Raw genomic sequence first — 17,643 nt, 5'->3', positions numbered from 1 at the left:
TGCCTGGTGCCTTGGAGGTCAGAAGAGAGCATTGGATTCCTGGAACTTGAGCTTCTGTGTGAGTGCTGGGAGCCAAATCTGGACCCTTTAGAAGAGCAGCAAGCACTCTAAACTACAGAGGCCCATCTCCTGCTCTCATTACTTCTTGTTCATTCCAGATGTTCTGATAGGCATGTGGTTCTGAGTTTCCCAAGTGACCGATGATACTGCAAATATTTCTGGTGTGTTTCATTTCTACCCACACACTATCTTTGATATCATATCTGTTTCATGTCTTTCATTTATTTTCAAACTGACGCCATTTTTTAGAGTTTTGCTACATTTTTAAAAACTTGGTGCATAAGCACACACACGTGTGTGTCACAGTGCAAGTGTAGAGGTCAGAAGACAACTTGGTGGGAGTTGGCTCTCTTCTTCTACCAAGTGGGTCCTGGGAATTGAACTCAGGTCTTCGGACTTGGAGGCAGATGCCTTTCCCAGCTAAGTCGTCCTGACACACTTCTGCTTCAGCCACCCAAGTCGTGTGCTACAGAGATGCGCTGCCATGCCTAGACTAAATAAATTAATGTTTCTTATTGCTTTCTTTTTAGAGTTCTCTGCCTACTGTACACAGAAGTCTTGGTCCATATTGTATTTCAATCTTTAGCTCATGTTTTTATCCTCCTTATAAGATAGTTTACCGTGAACAAAATCACGCTTTGTGTGTTTGTATGTGTATAGCACATATGCATGTTTGTGTGCACATGGATGTGTGGGCACACCTGCCTGTACATGCACACCTAGAGGCCAGAGGTGACATTGTTTTCCTATAGTACTTTGTAACTTCTTATCTCTCACAGAATCTGGGGCTTGCTGTCTGAGCTCGACTGTCTGGCCAGCAAGTGCCCAGGAGTCTCCTATCACCTTCAGTGCAGAGGTTACAGATGTGTGCCACTGTACCCAGGTTGTAGGTAGATGCTGGGGACCTGAACTTAGGTCCTCATAGTTACAGAACAAGCCTTTGACCCATGAGCCATCTCCCTGGTCAAAACATTTTAAACTTTGATGACTCATAATTCATCAAATTTTCTTTCAAAGGTTATGATTTTGGTGTCATGTATAAAAAACTGTGAATTGCTTCATATTCCAGCTTTTAAGAAGTTTTAGAGTATTTATCCTCTGTCTGTCTGTCAGTCAGTCAGTCTCTCTCTCTCTCTCTCTCTCGTGTGTGTGTCTGTGTCTGTGTGTGTGTCTGTGTGTGTCTGTGTGTGTGTCTGTGTGTGTCTGTGTGTGTCTCCTGTGTATGTGTGTCTGTGTGTGTGTCTCTGTGTGTCTCTGTGTGTGTGTGTGTGTGTGTGTGCATGCAGAGGCCATAGGAGGTTGAGAGCCGCCCTGCCTCCATTGCTCTGTTTTATTCTCTTGATAGAGCATCTCTCCATGAGCTGGAGCACACTGCTTTTTGGCTAGGCTGGTGGCCAACTGGCCTGAGTTTTGTAGTTTTTAAATTTAACACTTGAGCTCATGAATCATGGTTTATTTTGGATTTCTTGTTCAGCACAGGAGGAAGGAAGTTCTAGGCATTTAGCTTTCTAGCATGTGGATATCCAGTTGTTTCAACAGTGAGTGTTAAATTTACGATATTCCACTGTTGTTGTTGTTCTTCTTTTTCTTTTTTTGTCAAAAACAAGTCAAGCATATTTGAGTGCAAGATGTGTGACATTATCCAGAGCCCAGGGAGAAATGAAGCCACCAAAAAGATGAGATCTGAAGCAAAGACAGAACCCTACAGTGAAACATACACAGACAATTGCCCTTAAAAATACTGTGAGCAAGGCTCTGTCAGAGCCCGACTGATACAGATGAGGATGCTTATGGCTAACCATCGGACTGAACAAGGGTACCCCAATGGAGAAGTTAGAGAAAAGACTGAAGGAGCTGAAGGGGTTTGCAACACCATAGGAAGAACAACAATATCAACCAACTAGACCCCACCACAGCTTCCATGGACTAAGCCACCAACCAATGAGTACACATGGAGGGACCCATGACTCCAGCCACATATGTAACCGAGGATGGCATTGTCCAGCATCAGTAGGAGGAGAAGCCCTTGGTCCTGTGAAGGCTCGTTTCCCCAGTGTAGGGGAATGCCAGGGCATTGAGTGGGAGCATCCTCATAGAAGCAGGGGGAGGGGGAAAAGGGTATGGGAGAGGGAGGAAAGACGATGACATTTGAAATATAAATACATAAAAAATCTAAGAAAAATAAAATTTAAAAAATACTGTGAGCAAAACAGAATGCATCTGTCAGTTCGTGCAGAATCTCGGGCGGCAGTCTGCAACCTCTGAATAGAGGATGGAAACAACAGAACTGTGGATGTTTGCCTAGGGCCATACGGTGCTCCCAGCAGGCATGGGGACTGACCTTCTAAGGTGCACAGATGGGCCTGCAGGGACAAGGTGGGGACCAGTCAGCAGGGCAGATTCAGCTCTTTGCCTGTCTTGTGACTGGACCCTAGGTGGTGTCACAATATTCAGGTCTTGTTCTTATAATAATCAACTAAACAGGCTAAGACCCTTCTCTGTAGCCCCTCATGGCCTGGCTGCAAATTCTTTAAAACTCCTTCCTTCCCCTAAGTCTGGGTGTTCTAGGATGGCATCAGCCAGTAGATGGCACTGTGGTTCTTAATCTTTTCTTCAATAAGCATACTAGACGGTTAGTCCTGACTATCTATATTCAGGGTTGGTCGTCCCTCCTAATTCAAACTGTACTTACAGGTGAGTCTCCTAGGTGACTTCAGATCCAGTCAAGTTGATAATGAAGATAGAGATCAGAAGCATTCCCAGTGTGCGGGGAGAGGGGGGCATGCATGTGTGTGCATGTGTGTGCCCAAGTATGTATGTGCATGTGCTTGCATGTGTGTGTGCATGCATATTTTCATGCATGTACGCTCCTGTGAGTGCATGCCTGTGTGTGCATGTGTGCGTGCATGCATGTGTGTGTGCATGCATACTTGCATGCATGCATGCTCCTGTGTGTGTGTGTATGCCTGTGTGTGTGCCTGTGTGTGTGCCTGTGTGTGCATGTGTGTATTTCTAAACTTCCTCCCATGAAAACCTTGATACCAGAGGTAGAGTGTACTTATATCTATCCACACTTGCAACTCTTCCTTTGGATTTAAGTCACCTGCAGATTCCCACAACTTGGGAGGCTGACAAGGGAGGGCGAGAGCTTGAAGACAGCATGGGCTGCACAGCAAAACTCTGCCTTCCAGGAACAGAGCAAGGGCTTGTGGATTCAGCTCGGTGGATAGAGGGCTTGCCTAGCATTCGTGAAACCTTGCATTCACTCTCCAGATGCTCGTAAAACATCTGGGGCATGCTGGGGAATGCCTTTAACCACAGCACTTTGATTCTGTAAAAAGGAAGATCAGAAGTTCAAGGCCAGCTTGAACTACAGGAAACCTCACCTTAAAGTCACATCCTCCCTCTTGCTCTGAGCAAATGCCTGTGGCCCCAGTAGCCACTGTACCAGATGCCCCTGGCCAGAGAAATCCCTGCTCTGAGGTCTATAGCAGTGCTGCCCCAGGCTGAGCCTTAGCAACACCCTATGCCATCCTGGGTTTGGCCTAGGCTACTGCCATGGGCTTACCCTGGGCTGCCTTGTGTCCCCTTGCTCCTGCAGCCACCCTGTCTTTGGTTGCTCTCCTTTCCCATAATGCCCTACAACTCAGTAACTTCCTGGGTGAGGGGTTTGCTGGATTCCATCTTTTGTGTCTGTAGGCATCTCTCCTTGTGAATCCCACCTGCTTTTCACACTGAGGTCCAGCATTGCATCCATTCAGTAGAGGACGTCCCTGTTCACCCAGCTGTACCTCCCATCCTGTGACTTGGTCTTCTCAATGACTGACATCATCTTTTTTCCAGTATGAAAATGGAGAAGTTTTGTCAAGGAAGTTAATGAGAGAAGCTGAGGGGTGAGACCTAAAGGAAACTCAAGCTGAGCTTCAAGTCCTTGCAGGGTGCTGGCATCTGTCACCACCAAGGACAGGAGAGGGGACCAGACCATGTGGCAGTTCTCTGCTCTGATCTTCCTCTTCCTCCCAGGTAAGTAACATGGGCAATAGAAGCTCCCATGTCGGTGGTGAGGGCAACACAGATGGTCTGCCCTGGGTTGGGGAAAACCGGCTGATTCACTCACCAGCTGCTAACTCCCAAAGTAAAAGGCAAGTTTTTGGCATCTGATGGGTTCTGTGGGTATTGCAGAAAAACCAAAACCAAAAAACAATTTTAAAAACAAAACCAAAAAGACAAACCTTCCAGAGTATTTCTCAACCATAGCTCCTCTACAAAAGCCAATGAAAGAGTGGATGAACTAATTCTCTTCAAAATGTATTTTTAGTTTGATGTTTGGCACACGCAGTCTAGGATGACCCAGAACTTGTGATATTCCAGGTTCTACCCTCTGAGTGTTGGAATTTCTAGCGTGGAGCTCCATCTCCAGTTACATTTTGATTTTTATTTGACACAGTAATCAATACTCACAGGGTCTGGGTGTGGTGGTGAATGCTTTTCATGCCAGCACTCAGAAAGCAGAGGTAGACAAACATCTGAGTTCAAGGTCAGCCTGGTCCACAATTTGAGGGAAAAACCTGATGGGGTACAGTGTGGCATCTGCACATTGCTACAGGAGGTAAGGATCAGTGCAGGGGCTGGGCTTTCATTAAAGCCACTTGTCATGTCTTTGAAATCTTCTCTAGGAGGTATTTTGAAATAATCTACTGTCAACCATAGTTTTTGTCAGTCTCATACAACACTAGAAGTTGTCATTCTCGTCAAATGGCAGACACCTCTGTCCCAACAACTCTCCCTCTATGCAGTCAGCCCTCTCCCTTCTTCCCTAATACCCTGCCCAGACTGATAACCCCTGTTCTGTTCTCTGCTTCTTTGAGGTTAACTTTTGTTCCTTTGAGGAAAAAAATGTGTCTGTGTGGTGTAGGTATGTGTAAATGTTAGTGTCTGTCTCTCTGTGTATGCACACACGTGCGCATGCGGTCAGGTGCACACATGGGTGCACATAAACATATGGAAGTCACAGATTGGCTCTGAACACCTTTCTCCACCACTTTCCACCTTGTTTGTTTACACACGGTCTCCTGCTGAGCCTGGAGCTCACACAGTCAGTCTATCCAGCCGTGATCTCCAGTAACCTCCTGTTTTTGGGATCACAGATACCCACCCCCCAACCTGGCTTTTCCCCCCATGTGTTCTGGGGATCCAAACTCAGATATTTTTCTTCATTACACAGAAGCACTTTACAGACTGGTCCGTCTCCCTGTCTCTCTAGCCACAGAGAGTAACGTTTTCGCTCCCACACATCAATAAAACTGTGTGGTAGCGTCTTCCTGTGCCTGATTTATTTCAGTTCCTCCAATCTCGCCTGTGGGCTGCAAATGGCGGAACTTAATCCTTTTACGACGATACTCCCTTGCATTCACACACCACACTCTATTATCTGTTCATCTGTATCCGCGTGACACTGAGCCATGGCTACTGTGAGCACTACTACGGTAAACACAAGGGGAGATGTCTCTTCCACATATTCGCCTTCTCTGGGCTGCATGTTTGCTTTACCACTGAGCTAAATCCCCAACCCCAATTACTCAGCCTGCTTCCTTATACCTCTGCTACCCAGAGGTAGCACCGCCCACAGTGGACTGGACCTTCCCACGTCATAAAATGTCCCCCAGATTTGCCTAGAGGCCACCCTAATGGAGAGAGTTTCTCAATTTGTGTTCTTTTTTTCTGTATGTTCCTAACATGGTGCCAGGTTTATAAAACCCCAACCAGCACAGGGTGTGTCCCCCAGTGGGATTGCTGACTTATGTGGCAATTCTATGCTAGTCTTATGAGGAACTCCCACACCATTTCTCATAAAATCTAATATACATATCCAGCACACAGTGTGTGAGACATCCTCTGTCCCACACACATCGACACTGTTACATTTTGTCTTTTTTTTTTTTTTTGGTTATAACCATTCAGATTGGGGTATGATGCTCTTTGTGATCCTGGTTTGCATTGATCTCCCTGAAAATTAGTGACATTGATCATCTGTTTGTATGTTTATTGACCACTTGTATCTCCTTTGAGGACTGTCTGCTCAGTTTGTCCGCTCCTTTGTGTGTGTGTGTGTGTGTGTGTGTGTGTGTGTGTGTGTAGGTGTGAGCATGCCTTCCAGGAATGGGGATAGGTATGAGCATGTGTGTGTGTAGGTGTGAGCATGTGTGTGGGCAGGCGAATCTGCCTGTGGGTTTGCACATGTGTGGAGGCCTGAGATCGAGAGGCCAGGTATCCTTCTTTAAATACACCTGACTTTATTTTATTTTACTTTCTGTTTGATGCAGGGTCTCATTGTTGAGCTCTGGCTAGCTTACAACTCTCTATGTAATCCAGGCTGGCCTTGAACTCACAGAGACATGCCTGTGTGTGACATCCACCATGGCTGACTCCCACCTTTATTTTCTGAGAGAGGGTTCCTCACTGAACCTGAAGCTGGCTTGGATGGCCAAAGAGCTTCTAGCATCTCCTGTCTCTACCACTGACCTCCCCGTGCTAGGCTAGGACACGAACGCAGGTTCCTCTTGGTTTGGCTTACGCTGCAGACACTTCGCTGACTAAGCCACATCTCCACTGCCCCTCACTTGTCCATTTGCAGTTGGACTATGATCTCTTGTTGGACTCCTTGAGCCGAATTCTCACTCATATAGACGGGACATTTACCTCCTATCAGATCCATAAGCTGGAAAGATTTTCTCCCATACTGCAGGCTGGCTCTCCGTGCTGTTGTTGGTTGAGATCGTTTAGTTTAAAAATAAGTATATTCAGCAGTTTTTGTTTTCTTACATGTAGGGACATACTTTGTTGCTGGTGTTGTTTAAGGCAGTGCCCTGCTTCTTTTATAGTTTATCTTTTATATATATATATATAGTATATATATATACATATATATATAGTATATATATATACATATATATATAGTATATATATACATATATATTATATATATATGTATATATATATATATATAGTAGCTATCTTCACACACACCAGAGGAGGGCATCAGAACCCATTTGATGGTGGTGAGCCACCATGTGGTTGCTGGGAATTGAACTCAGGATCCCTGGAAGAACAGCCAATGCTCTGACCACTGAGCCATCTCTCCAGAGACTCCTGTATCATTTTGTTTACAGCGGGTATTTGATGGATGCTGCTTGTGCACGCTGTGTCAGCACCGCACCCATGGTGTTGCAGCCTCAGTCCTTACCAGGAGCTCTGGACTCAGATTCCATGGATCTGAAGGACAGCAGAGGGTCTGTGTGCTGTGGGCTCTGCACCATAGGGAAATCTGAATGGTTGGTGCCATTTTAGTCAGCCTCCAAGACATTCATCCCAGAGACTGCCAAGACTAACACAAGTGGCTTCTGTGTGGCCATGGGACATGACTTCTTCAGATGAACCTCATGAGGCTGATGGGTCCCTAACGAAATACAGAATGATGTCCAGTGGACATGGCCTTCTGACACTTCCTCCACTCCAGCCATGATTGGTCATTGTCACCATTTTATCTTCTGAGAACTGTAACTGGGGACTTTAGCCTTTTTTTTCCTTTTGCTTTTTTTCTTTCCTTTCCTTCTCTTTCTTTCTTTTTGCAGCTTCAACCAATGGGATAATGACGATGATCTGTCTTGGGAAAAGGGAAGCCTTTCGCTGGTTGTTATTCAGCTCATGAACTCTCCTTGGCACAGGGCCCTGTACCCTTCCCTTGGAGTAGGAGATCAGTGATCTGTGATTCTGTGTTTTCCAGGCTGCATCACTGCTCAGGATCCAGTCACTGGTCCAGAGGAGGTGAGCGGTCATGAGCAGGGCTCCCTGACAGTGCAGTGCCGATATGCCTCAGGGTGGGAGGATTACAGGAAGTACTGGTGCCGAGGATCTGGTTGGAGAAGCTGTGAGATCCTCGTTGAAACTGATGCATCAGAGCGGTTGGCAAAGAAGAACCGTGTGTCCATCAGGGACGACCAGACCAACTTCATCTTCACAGTGACCATGGAGGACCTAAGGATGAGCGATGCTGACGTTTACTGGTGTGGAATTACGAAAGTTGGACGTGATCCCATGTTTGAAGTTCGTGTGAGCATTGACCCAGGTAAGAAAAAAAATTCCAGAAAATCCTGGTTGGGGAGAGGGATTGGCAACCCTTCTGAAAGCCTTACTAGAAAAGGTAAGCAAAGTCTTCTCTATTCATCCTGTTTTCTATTGAAATAGAGAATGAGGTGGGAAAGCCTTGTCTCCCGGCTCCTGTATGTGTGTCTTAGATACCCTCACTCTTAGAGGTCTGGGAATTGACTCAGAATCTCATGGGTGCCATTGAGCTAAACTTCCAGGCTGAGACCCCGTTCCCTTTAGCATAAAATAAAGGAAGCTGCAGAACCTTTAATTCTGGGCAAGATTCAGTAATAAAGGATCGGGTTTATGTCTTGCTTTAAACAACTACAACAAAGGAAATAGACAAAATTGGAACTGGAGAGATGGGTCCATGATTATGAGCACTGGCTGCTCTTCCAGAGAACTGGATTTCCTTTCCAGCCCATACATGGTCGCTTGCAACCATCTGTAATTCAGTTCCCATGGATCCTGCGCCCCCTTCTGGCCTTCATGGGCACTGCAAGTACGTGGTGCACATAGATACACGGAAGCACCCATACACATATACATGGATATTTTTTAAGAAATAAAATATGTAAAACTGAACTTTTTTCTGCGTATCGCACACCAGGCAGTAATGAGTATGCTCTGAAGGAAACAAGTTTTAAAGGGGAGCTGCTTTTTTCTCTGCACATCATCTTTAGAAAATAGTTAATGTGCTAGGCATGGTGGTGCACGACTTTTTTTTTCTATAAAATGTAAATTTATTTTCTTAAAAAAAGTAAGTTTATCTAACTGACAGTTTGGGAAACTAGGAATCCAAATGTCACTGGTTTGGGCAGTGCCACACTTTGGTCTCCTCCCCCTCGTCCTAATGATACTACTAGGATTCAGTCATTTGGTCTCTACTCTAATGATCTTAATTAATCATTTCCCAAAGGTGCCTTTCTGATTAAGTTTTACCCCCTTATACCATTAGCAAAGATTTACAGGAAGAAAGGCCTGCATTGAGTTCAGGGAACTAATCACAGCATTCAACTCCTAGCTCTTCCTGGCTCCTAAAACTCACGTCCTCCTCACAGACAAAAATCCCATTAAATAATTTCAAAGACTTAACTTATCCCAGCGTAGGTTCACAAGGCTCATCCGAGATAGTTGTCAACCACTTGTAGCGGGGAGCCTGGAGTTGCAAAACAAGTTACATTCTTCTAAGGAACAGGGGTGGATGGGCAAACGGATGGATGAGGGATGCTTAATGAGCCCAAGGAGGAAGCCAAGCCAAGCCAAGGAAGGAAACATCTAATCCCAGTCCTCAAAGTTACATTCTCTCCTGTGGGGCTTTGCTAGACTCCGCCCCAGCTTTAGTCTTCATGGGCTGGGGTCTTCTTCTTGGGTTTCCGCTATGGCTTGACTACCACAGTACCACGAGGCATCGTCACCTCAGATTCTTTCCACAGAGACTCCAACCTGAAGGCAGTCTTCTTCCTGCTCTCACTGGGTTTCCTCTTCAGCCATGGTGAGAGCCGCCAGGACTCCACAGCTCTGTTTTTCCGAACTTTATAATCCCCTGCGCAGCACGGATGCTGAGAAGGCCTGCTGCTTGTAGAGGCTGCGTCTTGCGCCCCTCAGAATCATGGCGGAAGTTGAGGATCTCTTTGCCAGCAAGCTAGAGTTCCCAGTCAGTTTTGGGGCTCTCTTCGGGGGTCCCCTCAAGGAATCCTCCTTCTTTCCAGGATTCAACGCCCCCACCACTCTCTGTTTCTCAACTTTAGTCTCCTGGGACAGAGATTGTTCTGGGAAGCCTTTTGCCTTGCCATCCCGGCGGCTCCACCTCTGGATATGCCGCTCCGATTTCTTTTTAGTAAGCTTTGTCTTCAAACGATCCCTTTGCTCTCTCATTTGACTCGAAGCCATTAAGAGCTGCCACGCTGTAGCCTGGACGCTTTGCTGTTTCGCGATCTCCTCTGCTAGGTGCACTGGTTGATCCCTTGGAAGTTCAGTCTTCCAACATGCCTCTGGACAAGGACACAAGGAAACCAAACCTTCTGCCACAAGAAACAGGGATGGCCTCTACTCCAGTTCCCAAGACAGTTCTTTTTTCCATCAGAAACCTCATGTGCACCGCCTTCCAAAGTACACATTCCCGGCAGTCTTCTGGTTCTCTGAGCCCTCGCCCAGACTGGAGGTTGTGCAGCTGTCCGATCTTCCAGGAGCTGCTGCTTCAGACTCTCCCGGCCTTTCCCTCTTAACCAGCTCCAAAAGGTCTGCTATGCGTTCAGGGGCAGTGATATAAAGGACCACATTTTACTTTAGGAAGAAGCAAAGGAGGTCTACTTAGCTCTTGTCTTTTTGAAGGCTAGAAAATCCAAGAGATGATGTTGAAGGTGCTTGTCTCTGCCTCTCGGTACACATCATTATTCCCAGCACTAGGGAGGCAGAGGTAGGCAGATCTCTGACTCTGAGGCCATCCTGGTCCATGGAGTGAGTCCCGAATGATCCAGGGTTACACAGAGAAACCCTGTCTCAAAAAAATATGTATAATAATTAATGTAAGTTCTCGATGGTGACTAGAAATTGAGCTCTTTAATTTCTAGTGGAAAGAATTTAAGGCTGTACCCAGAGCTGGACTGCCAAGAGGCAGTGTGTGGGGTCTCCACAGTGCAGAGGGGGAGTGGGAAAGTGGGTACTGTGGTGTGTGTGTATGACACTTGTCACTCTTGAAGCTGTCCAGAGGGATTCCCAGCACTGTAGAGCTACCTTGGTCTAATTTCATCACAGCCTGTTGGGGTCAAGTCTCCGGGTCAAGGACACAGATAAACCACAAGCTAAGCTAAGGCATCAGTCACCTCCCTAGTTCTTCCAGAGAATTGTCCTTCAGGTCTTATCCAGTCCCCTGTCATTTCTACTGTGTTCTTTCTGCTCCCTAAACCTTAAGTTAGACAAACAGGTCTCAAAGCATCTCACCTCATAGGCCCTCACAAAGATTATTTTTCTTTTTAATTCACAAGAGAACTGAACCAGGTTCTCTTTGTATCCTCAGCCCCAGAAAGTTCAACTACAAGAACGACAGAAAGTTCAACTACAATAACGACAGAAAGTTCAACTACAATAATGACAACCATGCCCACAGTTCTGACATCCATACCACCAAACATGGAGAACGCTGGCCACGAAAGGTTGATCCAGAACAGCCCCTTCATCTGGTAAGCAGAGCTCTACCCTGGCAGCTATGTCCCACTGAGCTGACCCTGTGTCCTCCCACTGGGCAGGCCTCCTGACAAAACATCAAATGCCCAGGAATCCTGGGATTCAGGAAAACCAATCATTTCTTGCCTAAGTATATTCCAAGCATTACTTGACATGACTATATTTATACTTTTTTTTAAAAGGTCATCTATCTGAATACCAAATTGGCCTATCCATCTTGTAATTTTATTTGCTAATGTCAGTAACTATCTCGTGGAAACACCTGGGCTGGTGGATTCTCTTTTGACCTTTTAGTATACCAAGACTTCCCTTCTAAGCCTCAGCTACAGGAAGGTAACATTTTTCACCTGAGTGGCAGGAGAGACTGAGCTCTTTTGTCTCCTCTGTGTGTTCCCCAGAGGGCGGGACAGAGGGTCACGGTTGGGGTTCCACTGAATTAGAAGAGATTTCTCTCCCATCAGGTACTGGTTCCAGCTTACAAATGAATCTCATTGTTCCTATCCAACTCTGCCAAGAGCCAGTGTGGGGGGGCTCCACAGTGCAGAGGGGGAGTGGGAAAGTGGGGACTGTGGTGTGTGTGTGTATGACGAGTGCCACTCTTGAAGCTGTCCAGAGGGATTCCCAGCACTATTGAGCTACTTTGGTCTAATTTCATCACAGCCTGTTGGGGTCAAGTCTCCGGGTCAAGGACACAGATAAACCACAAGCTAAGCTAAGACATTGGTCACCTCCCTAGTTCTTCCAGAGAATTATTCTTCAGGTCTCATCCAGTCCCCTGACCTTTCTACTGTGTTCTTTCTGCTCCCTAAACCTTAAGTTAGACAAACAGGTCTCAAAGCATCTCACCCCATAGGCTCTCACAAAGATTATTTGTCTTTTTAATTTTCTTTTTCTGCCAGTGCCTTGGATGTGTTTTTATGGTTTGTTTTGACAAGTGGATGGAAGGTTAGTGATCAAGTGACAGAGGGTAGGAGGTGCCAGAAATGTAGAGGGTCTGAAAGAATGTGAAGCACGGAGAGAGCTCAGTCCTTGGAAACACTCCGGGACATTGGATGGCATGGTGTGCCAAGCAGCGGCTCTTGTATTTTCTAGGAACGTGTTGGGGCTAACCTGTGACTCAGAGTATCTGCAGTTGTAGGTGCTTTCCAGGAGCTGAGGACGGCCTCCTGTTGGGCCAAAGGAGAAACCAAGGATGGTCCAAGGAGGGAGAGGGAGACCTGGGTAGAGGATGGCAGGGAGGTGGGGGATGGGGCTTAATACTGTTCAGGGTCTTATGGCCCCACATGGTATGAGAAAGGGACACAAAGAACTGCGACACCAGTCTCAATCCACGGACAAAGTGGAAGCAGCCATCAACCATATCTAGATGTAGTGTGCCCCAAGCCTCCTACTAACACACAGGCTCTGATGAGCTTGGGCGGGGCCATCCTGGTGAAGAATGGAGCAGAAGCCAGGGTCAAAGGTCAGGGAGCAGTGAAGCCTTCAACCTGGCGGAGGGATGTCTGGTAAAGCTTTCCGGGAGAGCGTTTATCCTGCAGGCGCCATGACCAGCCATGCGCTTGCAGGGACGTGACCTGTACACCTAAGCGTGTCCTTCTCTGGCCCTTGAAGGCTAGGACACTGACGTCAGGAAGGCTGAGCCCTCGATGCCAGTTGGCAGCTCACTTCCTGCCTCTTTTATTTCCTGCAGGCCCCTGCTGAGCAGCGTCTCCTTCCAGTTGCTGGCCTTCGTGGTGCTGCCCCTGCTCGTGAGCATGCTCAGTGCGATCCTCTGGGTGAACAGGCCTCAGAGACGCTCTGGGGAGGTGAAGTTGGCCGGGTGAAGGCCCATAGCTCTGGTGCCCAGGACAGAGAGAAACACTTCCCAGGAGATGGAAAATAATCTCTTTCTCTCTGCGTCTCTCTGTGTCTCCGTGTCTCTGTCTCTCTGTCTCTGTCCCTGTCTCTCTGTCTCTGTCTCTGTCTCTGTCTCCCCCACTCCCTCTCTGTGTGTGTGTGTGTGTGTGTGTGTGTGTGTGTGTGTGTGTGTGTGTCCCTTTCTCTGTCTCTACTACCTTCTCAACTCCCCTCCCCATACCCTGAATAAACTCTATTCTATAATATACCATCGTGTGGCTGGTCACTCAGGGGGAAGGGATACCTCAGCATGGGCCCATGGAAGCACTCTCTTCCCCCACACCTCACCACAATCCACCTAAACCAATTTCTCCTGTTTTACCTTTTTATAAGCACACTTCTTTCTTTTAAGCAAAGACTGGTCAGCAGTACCATGGCTCTGAGGTGCTGTGGGCTCAGACTCAGACGGCTGAGTTCTAAACTCCATTCATGTCCCTCTCTCTCAGAACATCCTACAGTGCCTACCTGGGCCTATCTTCCACCGATGGCTTCCAGGGAAGTAGAAAATCCAAGAGAAGGTCATGTTTCTTCCCGGGGCCCCAGTTCCTTAGAGGACACATGCCATACAAGTCTGTGAGCCACCAGCGAGGTAACTGACCAAATATATGGGAAATGTGGCCTCACCAAGTGGCAAAAAAGTTTGCCACTGTCACACTGGATGTCTGTCCCTTATTGATGGGACATAGCCTGCTTTCTTTTTTGTCATCACAACCCAGTGACTAAGCCCATTGCAAACACGGATGAGGCAGTTGCCCTAGGCTCTGTGCCACTTGCACAGGTCCCCAAGTAGTCTTAGTTTTGGTCCCTGAAGGCTAGTCACCTTGAAGTGAGTGTGGGGCCAAACTCACACCTAACACAGATGTACTCCCACTTTGTGTGAGAAGAGTCCCCAGGTTAGTGCCTTCTCCTTGATGAGTCTAGTGAGCCTGCCTCTGTTTCTGTTGAAAGGACAGTTTTCATTTGCTTCTGTGGTATAGGTGCCAATCAGTTACCCATGGTCCACTCATGCTCAGACAAGCAATCCCAGTTAAATTCAGTGGGACACACACACACACACACACACACACACACACACACACACACACACACACACACACCGTGTAATCAGGAGAGGGCCTCAGTGATAGAGCACACCTTAATCCCAACACTCAGGAGGCAGAGGCAGGTGGATTTCTGAGTTCAAGGCCAGCTTGGTTAACAGAGTGAGTTCTAGGACTACACAGAGAAACCTAGTAAGTTCCAGAACAAACAGAGCTACATGGAGAAACCTTGTCTTGGGAAAAAGAAAAAAGAAAAAGAAAAGAAGGAAATAAAAAGAAGCAAAGAACGAAGGAGGAAAGTGGGACAAGAAGGAAGAAAAGAGAGGGTAATAGCAGCGGGAATGACCAAAATCTGTTGTATATGCCTGTGAAGCTGTATAAGAATTTTTGAAATAATAAAATTTTAAAGAGGGAACCATTTCCTCTCCGTGTGTCCCCACTTTCTTCTTTCCAGGGTGGGTTCTGTCAGCACAGCATAGAGGGCAAGCACACACATGCGCTTGTACACACACACACACACACACACACACACACACACACACACACGTATTATATTTACTCTCCCTTTTGCAAGCAGGTATGGGGGTTACCCCCACTCTTTCTGCTTTAAGTGGATTCATTGCTTGCATAATTTCTTCTTTTTCTTATTACTCAACTTACTGCCTCGTTGGCAACTTTCATCATGATGTGGCTTTGCTATTCTTAGCGGGCTAATGGGCACTGCATTCTTCCTCCTCTCCTGCTGTGATTGTCCCTGGCAGGAGCCCTTGAAAATCTGCCCTAGCAGTGGAGATACCCAGAACTCTCAGTCATTGGCTTGTGAGATGAAGATAGGTCTTTTTCTTCGTCTTCTGGGATGGATGTCCATGAGCTAAAATGTGAGACAGACACACTCTTATGTCTGTCACACACCCCTGCTCTCGCACCAAACAGGAAAGAACACAGTTCACGAGCCCATCTCCTTTGCCTCCAACACCAGGGGCACACAGAAGCAAGTTGGCCTGTGCCACATAGAGAATGGTAGCTGAAGTCTGTGAGCCCAAGTCCAGCATGGCTCCTCTGTCCCACATCTGTACAAGCTTGGTTCTGTCCTCTACACAGCTGTTTGATGGGTCTGCTCTGTTGTCATCCATTCTGTGAGGACACCATCCAAAGCTCCAACATAACAAATTTAGCACAGACACCATAATATGCACAAATTCCCCTATCATGGTCTGCATTCATATCTTGGTAAGAACCCCCCAAAACCCAACCCCACCATCATTCTGAACACTTGAGGAGATTTCCCATGAGACAAGTCTTCTTCACCACCCTCACAACCACCCTGGGCTTGTGTCTTCTGGCTGCAATCTAGAATAGAGTTTCTCCAACCAGCACCCAAGCCTCATGCGTTCAGGTCTCCAGGGCCACAGTCCCACTACCCTGGAGGCTGAAAAGGAGAAGAGCTAGTGGCAGCCACCGGATCTAATCTTACCACTCTTCCACCTACAAAGAGCAGTAACTCCAGACTCAGCAGAGATAGTCTACCTCCCATTTGACTCTCCTCAGAGCCTTGTCCTTAAAAAAAGATTACCTCTGTGTAATGGCGTGCACATACACCACAGATGTGTGTGTGCACATGCCATGGCCCAGGTGTGGAAGCCAGAGAACAATTTTATAAAGTTGGTCCATTCCTTCAACCCTTACTTGGGTTCCAGGGGTAGAAGAGAAGGCTTCTGTCTACTCAAGGAGTCATCCCACTGCTGACTTATCCTTCTAGACCCTCCGTCTACCTTCTGTTTCATCCTTCAGCTTCTTCCCAATTTTGAGCCTTAAGATAAATCGGGTCAGGGCTCAGAAAGATGCCAATGAAGAGTTGGTGCCAATTGTACGGGCGAGGGAAGAACAGAAGCTGAGATTTTGGAGGGGGAAGAACAGAAGGAAGCTGGGATTTTGGAGGGGGAAGGGAAGGACTGAAGCAGAGATTCTGTAGCTAATTCGGACCTGAGCATCACTGGATGCCTGAGTCTGCCGCCATGAGACTCCCAGACGACCATGGGATCAGCTTATTTTTGTAATTAGAATGTTTTATTTTGTATATATGGGTGCTTTGCTGCCAAACTGTGCACTACGTCTGAGCCTGGTGCTCTCAGAGGCCAGAAGAAGCCATAGAATGGGAGTTGCAGATGCTTGTGAGCTGCTATACAAATGTTGGGAATCAAACCTGGTTCTGCAGAAGAGCATCAGGGTCCTCAACTGCTGCACCCTCTCTCCAGTTCCTGGCATGATTTTACAAAAAGATTCATCATCATCATCATCATCATCATCATCATCATCATCATCATCATCATCATCTTAAAGTTATGTGTATCAATGTGTGCATATGTGCATGAGTGTACAAGCATCCATGGTATTAAAAACAAAAGGGTGCAGATTCCAGGTTAAGCCACCTGGGGTGGATGCTAAGAACTGAAGTCAGGTCCTCTGCAAGAACAGAACCCGTTCTCTTTTTTTTCCTCCTATAATTTTTATTTCCTTATTTTATGTGTATGGGTCTTTTGTCTGCATGCATGTCTGCGTAGCACGCGCATGCCTAGTGTCTCACAGAGCCAAGGGGAAGGCATCAGCCTCTCTGAAACTGGAGCCACAGATGGCTGTGAGACCCTATGTGGGTGCAGGGAATTGAACCGTGGTCCTCTGGAAGAACAACGACTTAACAACGAAGACCGTTCTCCAGACCTTGGGATGGTCCCGATGGAGTAGATACTCGCCATCAAATATCCAAATTGGTCACACGAGTTGATAATGAAAGAGGCATGGTGAACGGATTAACCACTCTCTCCAAGCCCACATGGAATTATGTGAGGTCTCTACTTATGTCAACAAATATTTATTAAGAGCCTACTGAGTGCCAAGCCCTGGTATAAACATGGGGTAGAATGTCTGCCCCAATGAAGCTTATGTTCAGTCAGAAGGACATAAGATATTACCAAATTGTAATAGGCTCAATGGAGGACCCCAATCAGGGGAAGGGTGATGGAGGAAGTCATCTCTGGGAACATGGCTCCTCATTTGGGACCTTCAAGGAAAAAAAGGCGCTGTAGAATAGCAGCAGAACAATCTCCTTAAATCCACGAAACGAGCCAGGCAGGGGAGGTGGAGGTACACACCGTTAAGCCCAGCACCAGGAGGCAAAGGCAGGCTGATCTCTGTGAGTCTGAGGTCAGCCTGGTTGGTCTACAGACCAAGTTCCAGGGTAGTCAGAGCTACATAGTAAGACTTCTGCTGTTGGTCTGCATTTCCGCCTCGCTGCTGGGGTATGGGAACACAGAGGGGA

The 17,643-nt window shown here is 47.0% G+C and overlaps 1 protein-coding gene across 1 annotated transcript; it reads left to right on the top strand.

The window, feature by feature from the left end:
• The first annotated feature begins 4,009 nt into the window (after positions 1-4,009).
• Positions 4,010-13,233, top strand: Cd300le (Cd300 molecule-like family member E). The gene is given in 4 exon segments (NM_001202463.1): positions 4,010-4,083; positions 7,844-8,185; positions 11,225-11,387; positions 13,082-13,233. Coding segments are annotated over 4 exon segments (678 nt in total). The 5' UTR covers positions 4,010-4,043; the 3' UTR covers positions 13,215-13,233.
• The last annotated feature ends 4,410 nt before the right edge of the window (positions 13,234-17,643 follow it).

Source organism: Rattus norvegicus, chromosome 10 (assembly GCF_036323735.1).
Source record: "Rattus norvegicus strain BN/NHsdMcwi chromosome 10, GRCr8, whole genome shotgun sequence".
NCBI lineage: Eukaryota > Metazoa > Chordata > Mammalia > Rodentia > Muridae > Rattus > Rattus norvegicus.
The sequence above is the reverse complement of the archived record's forward strand: the minus strand, read 5'-3'. Positions and strand labels throughout refer to the sequence as shown.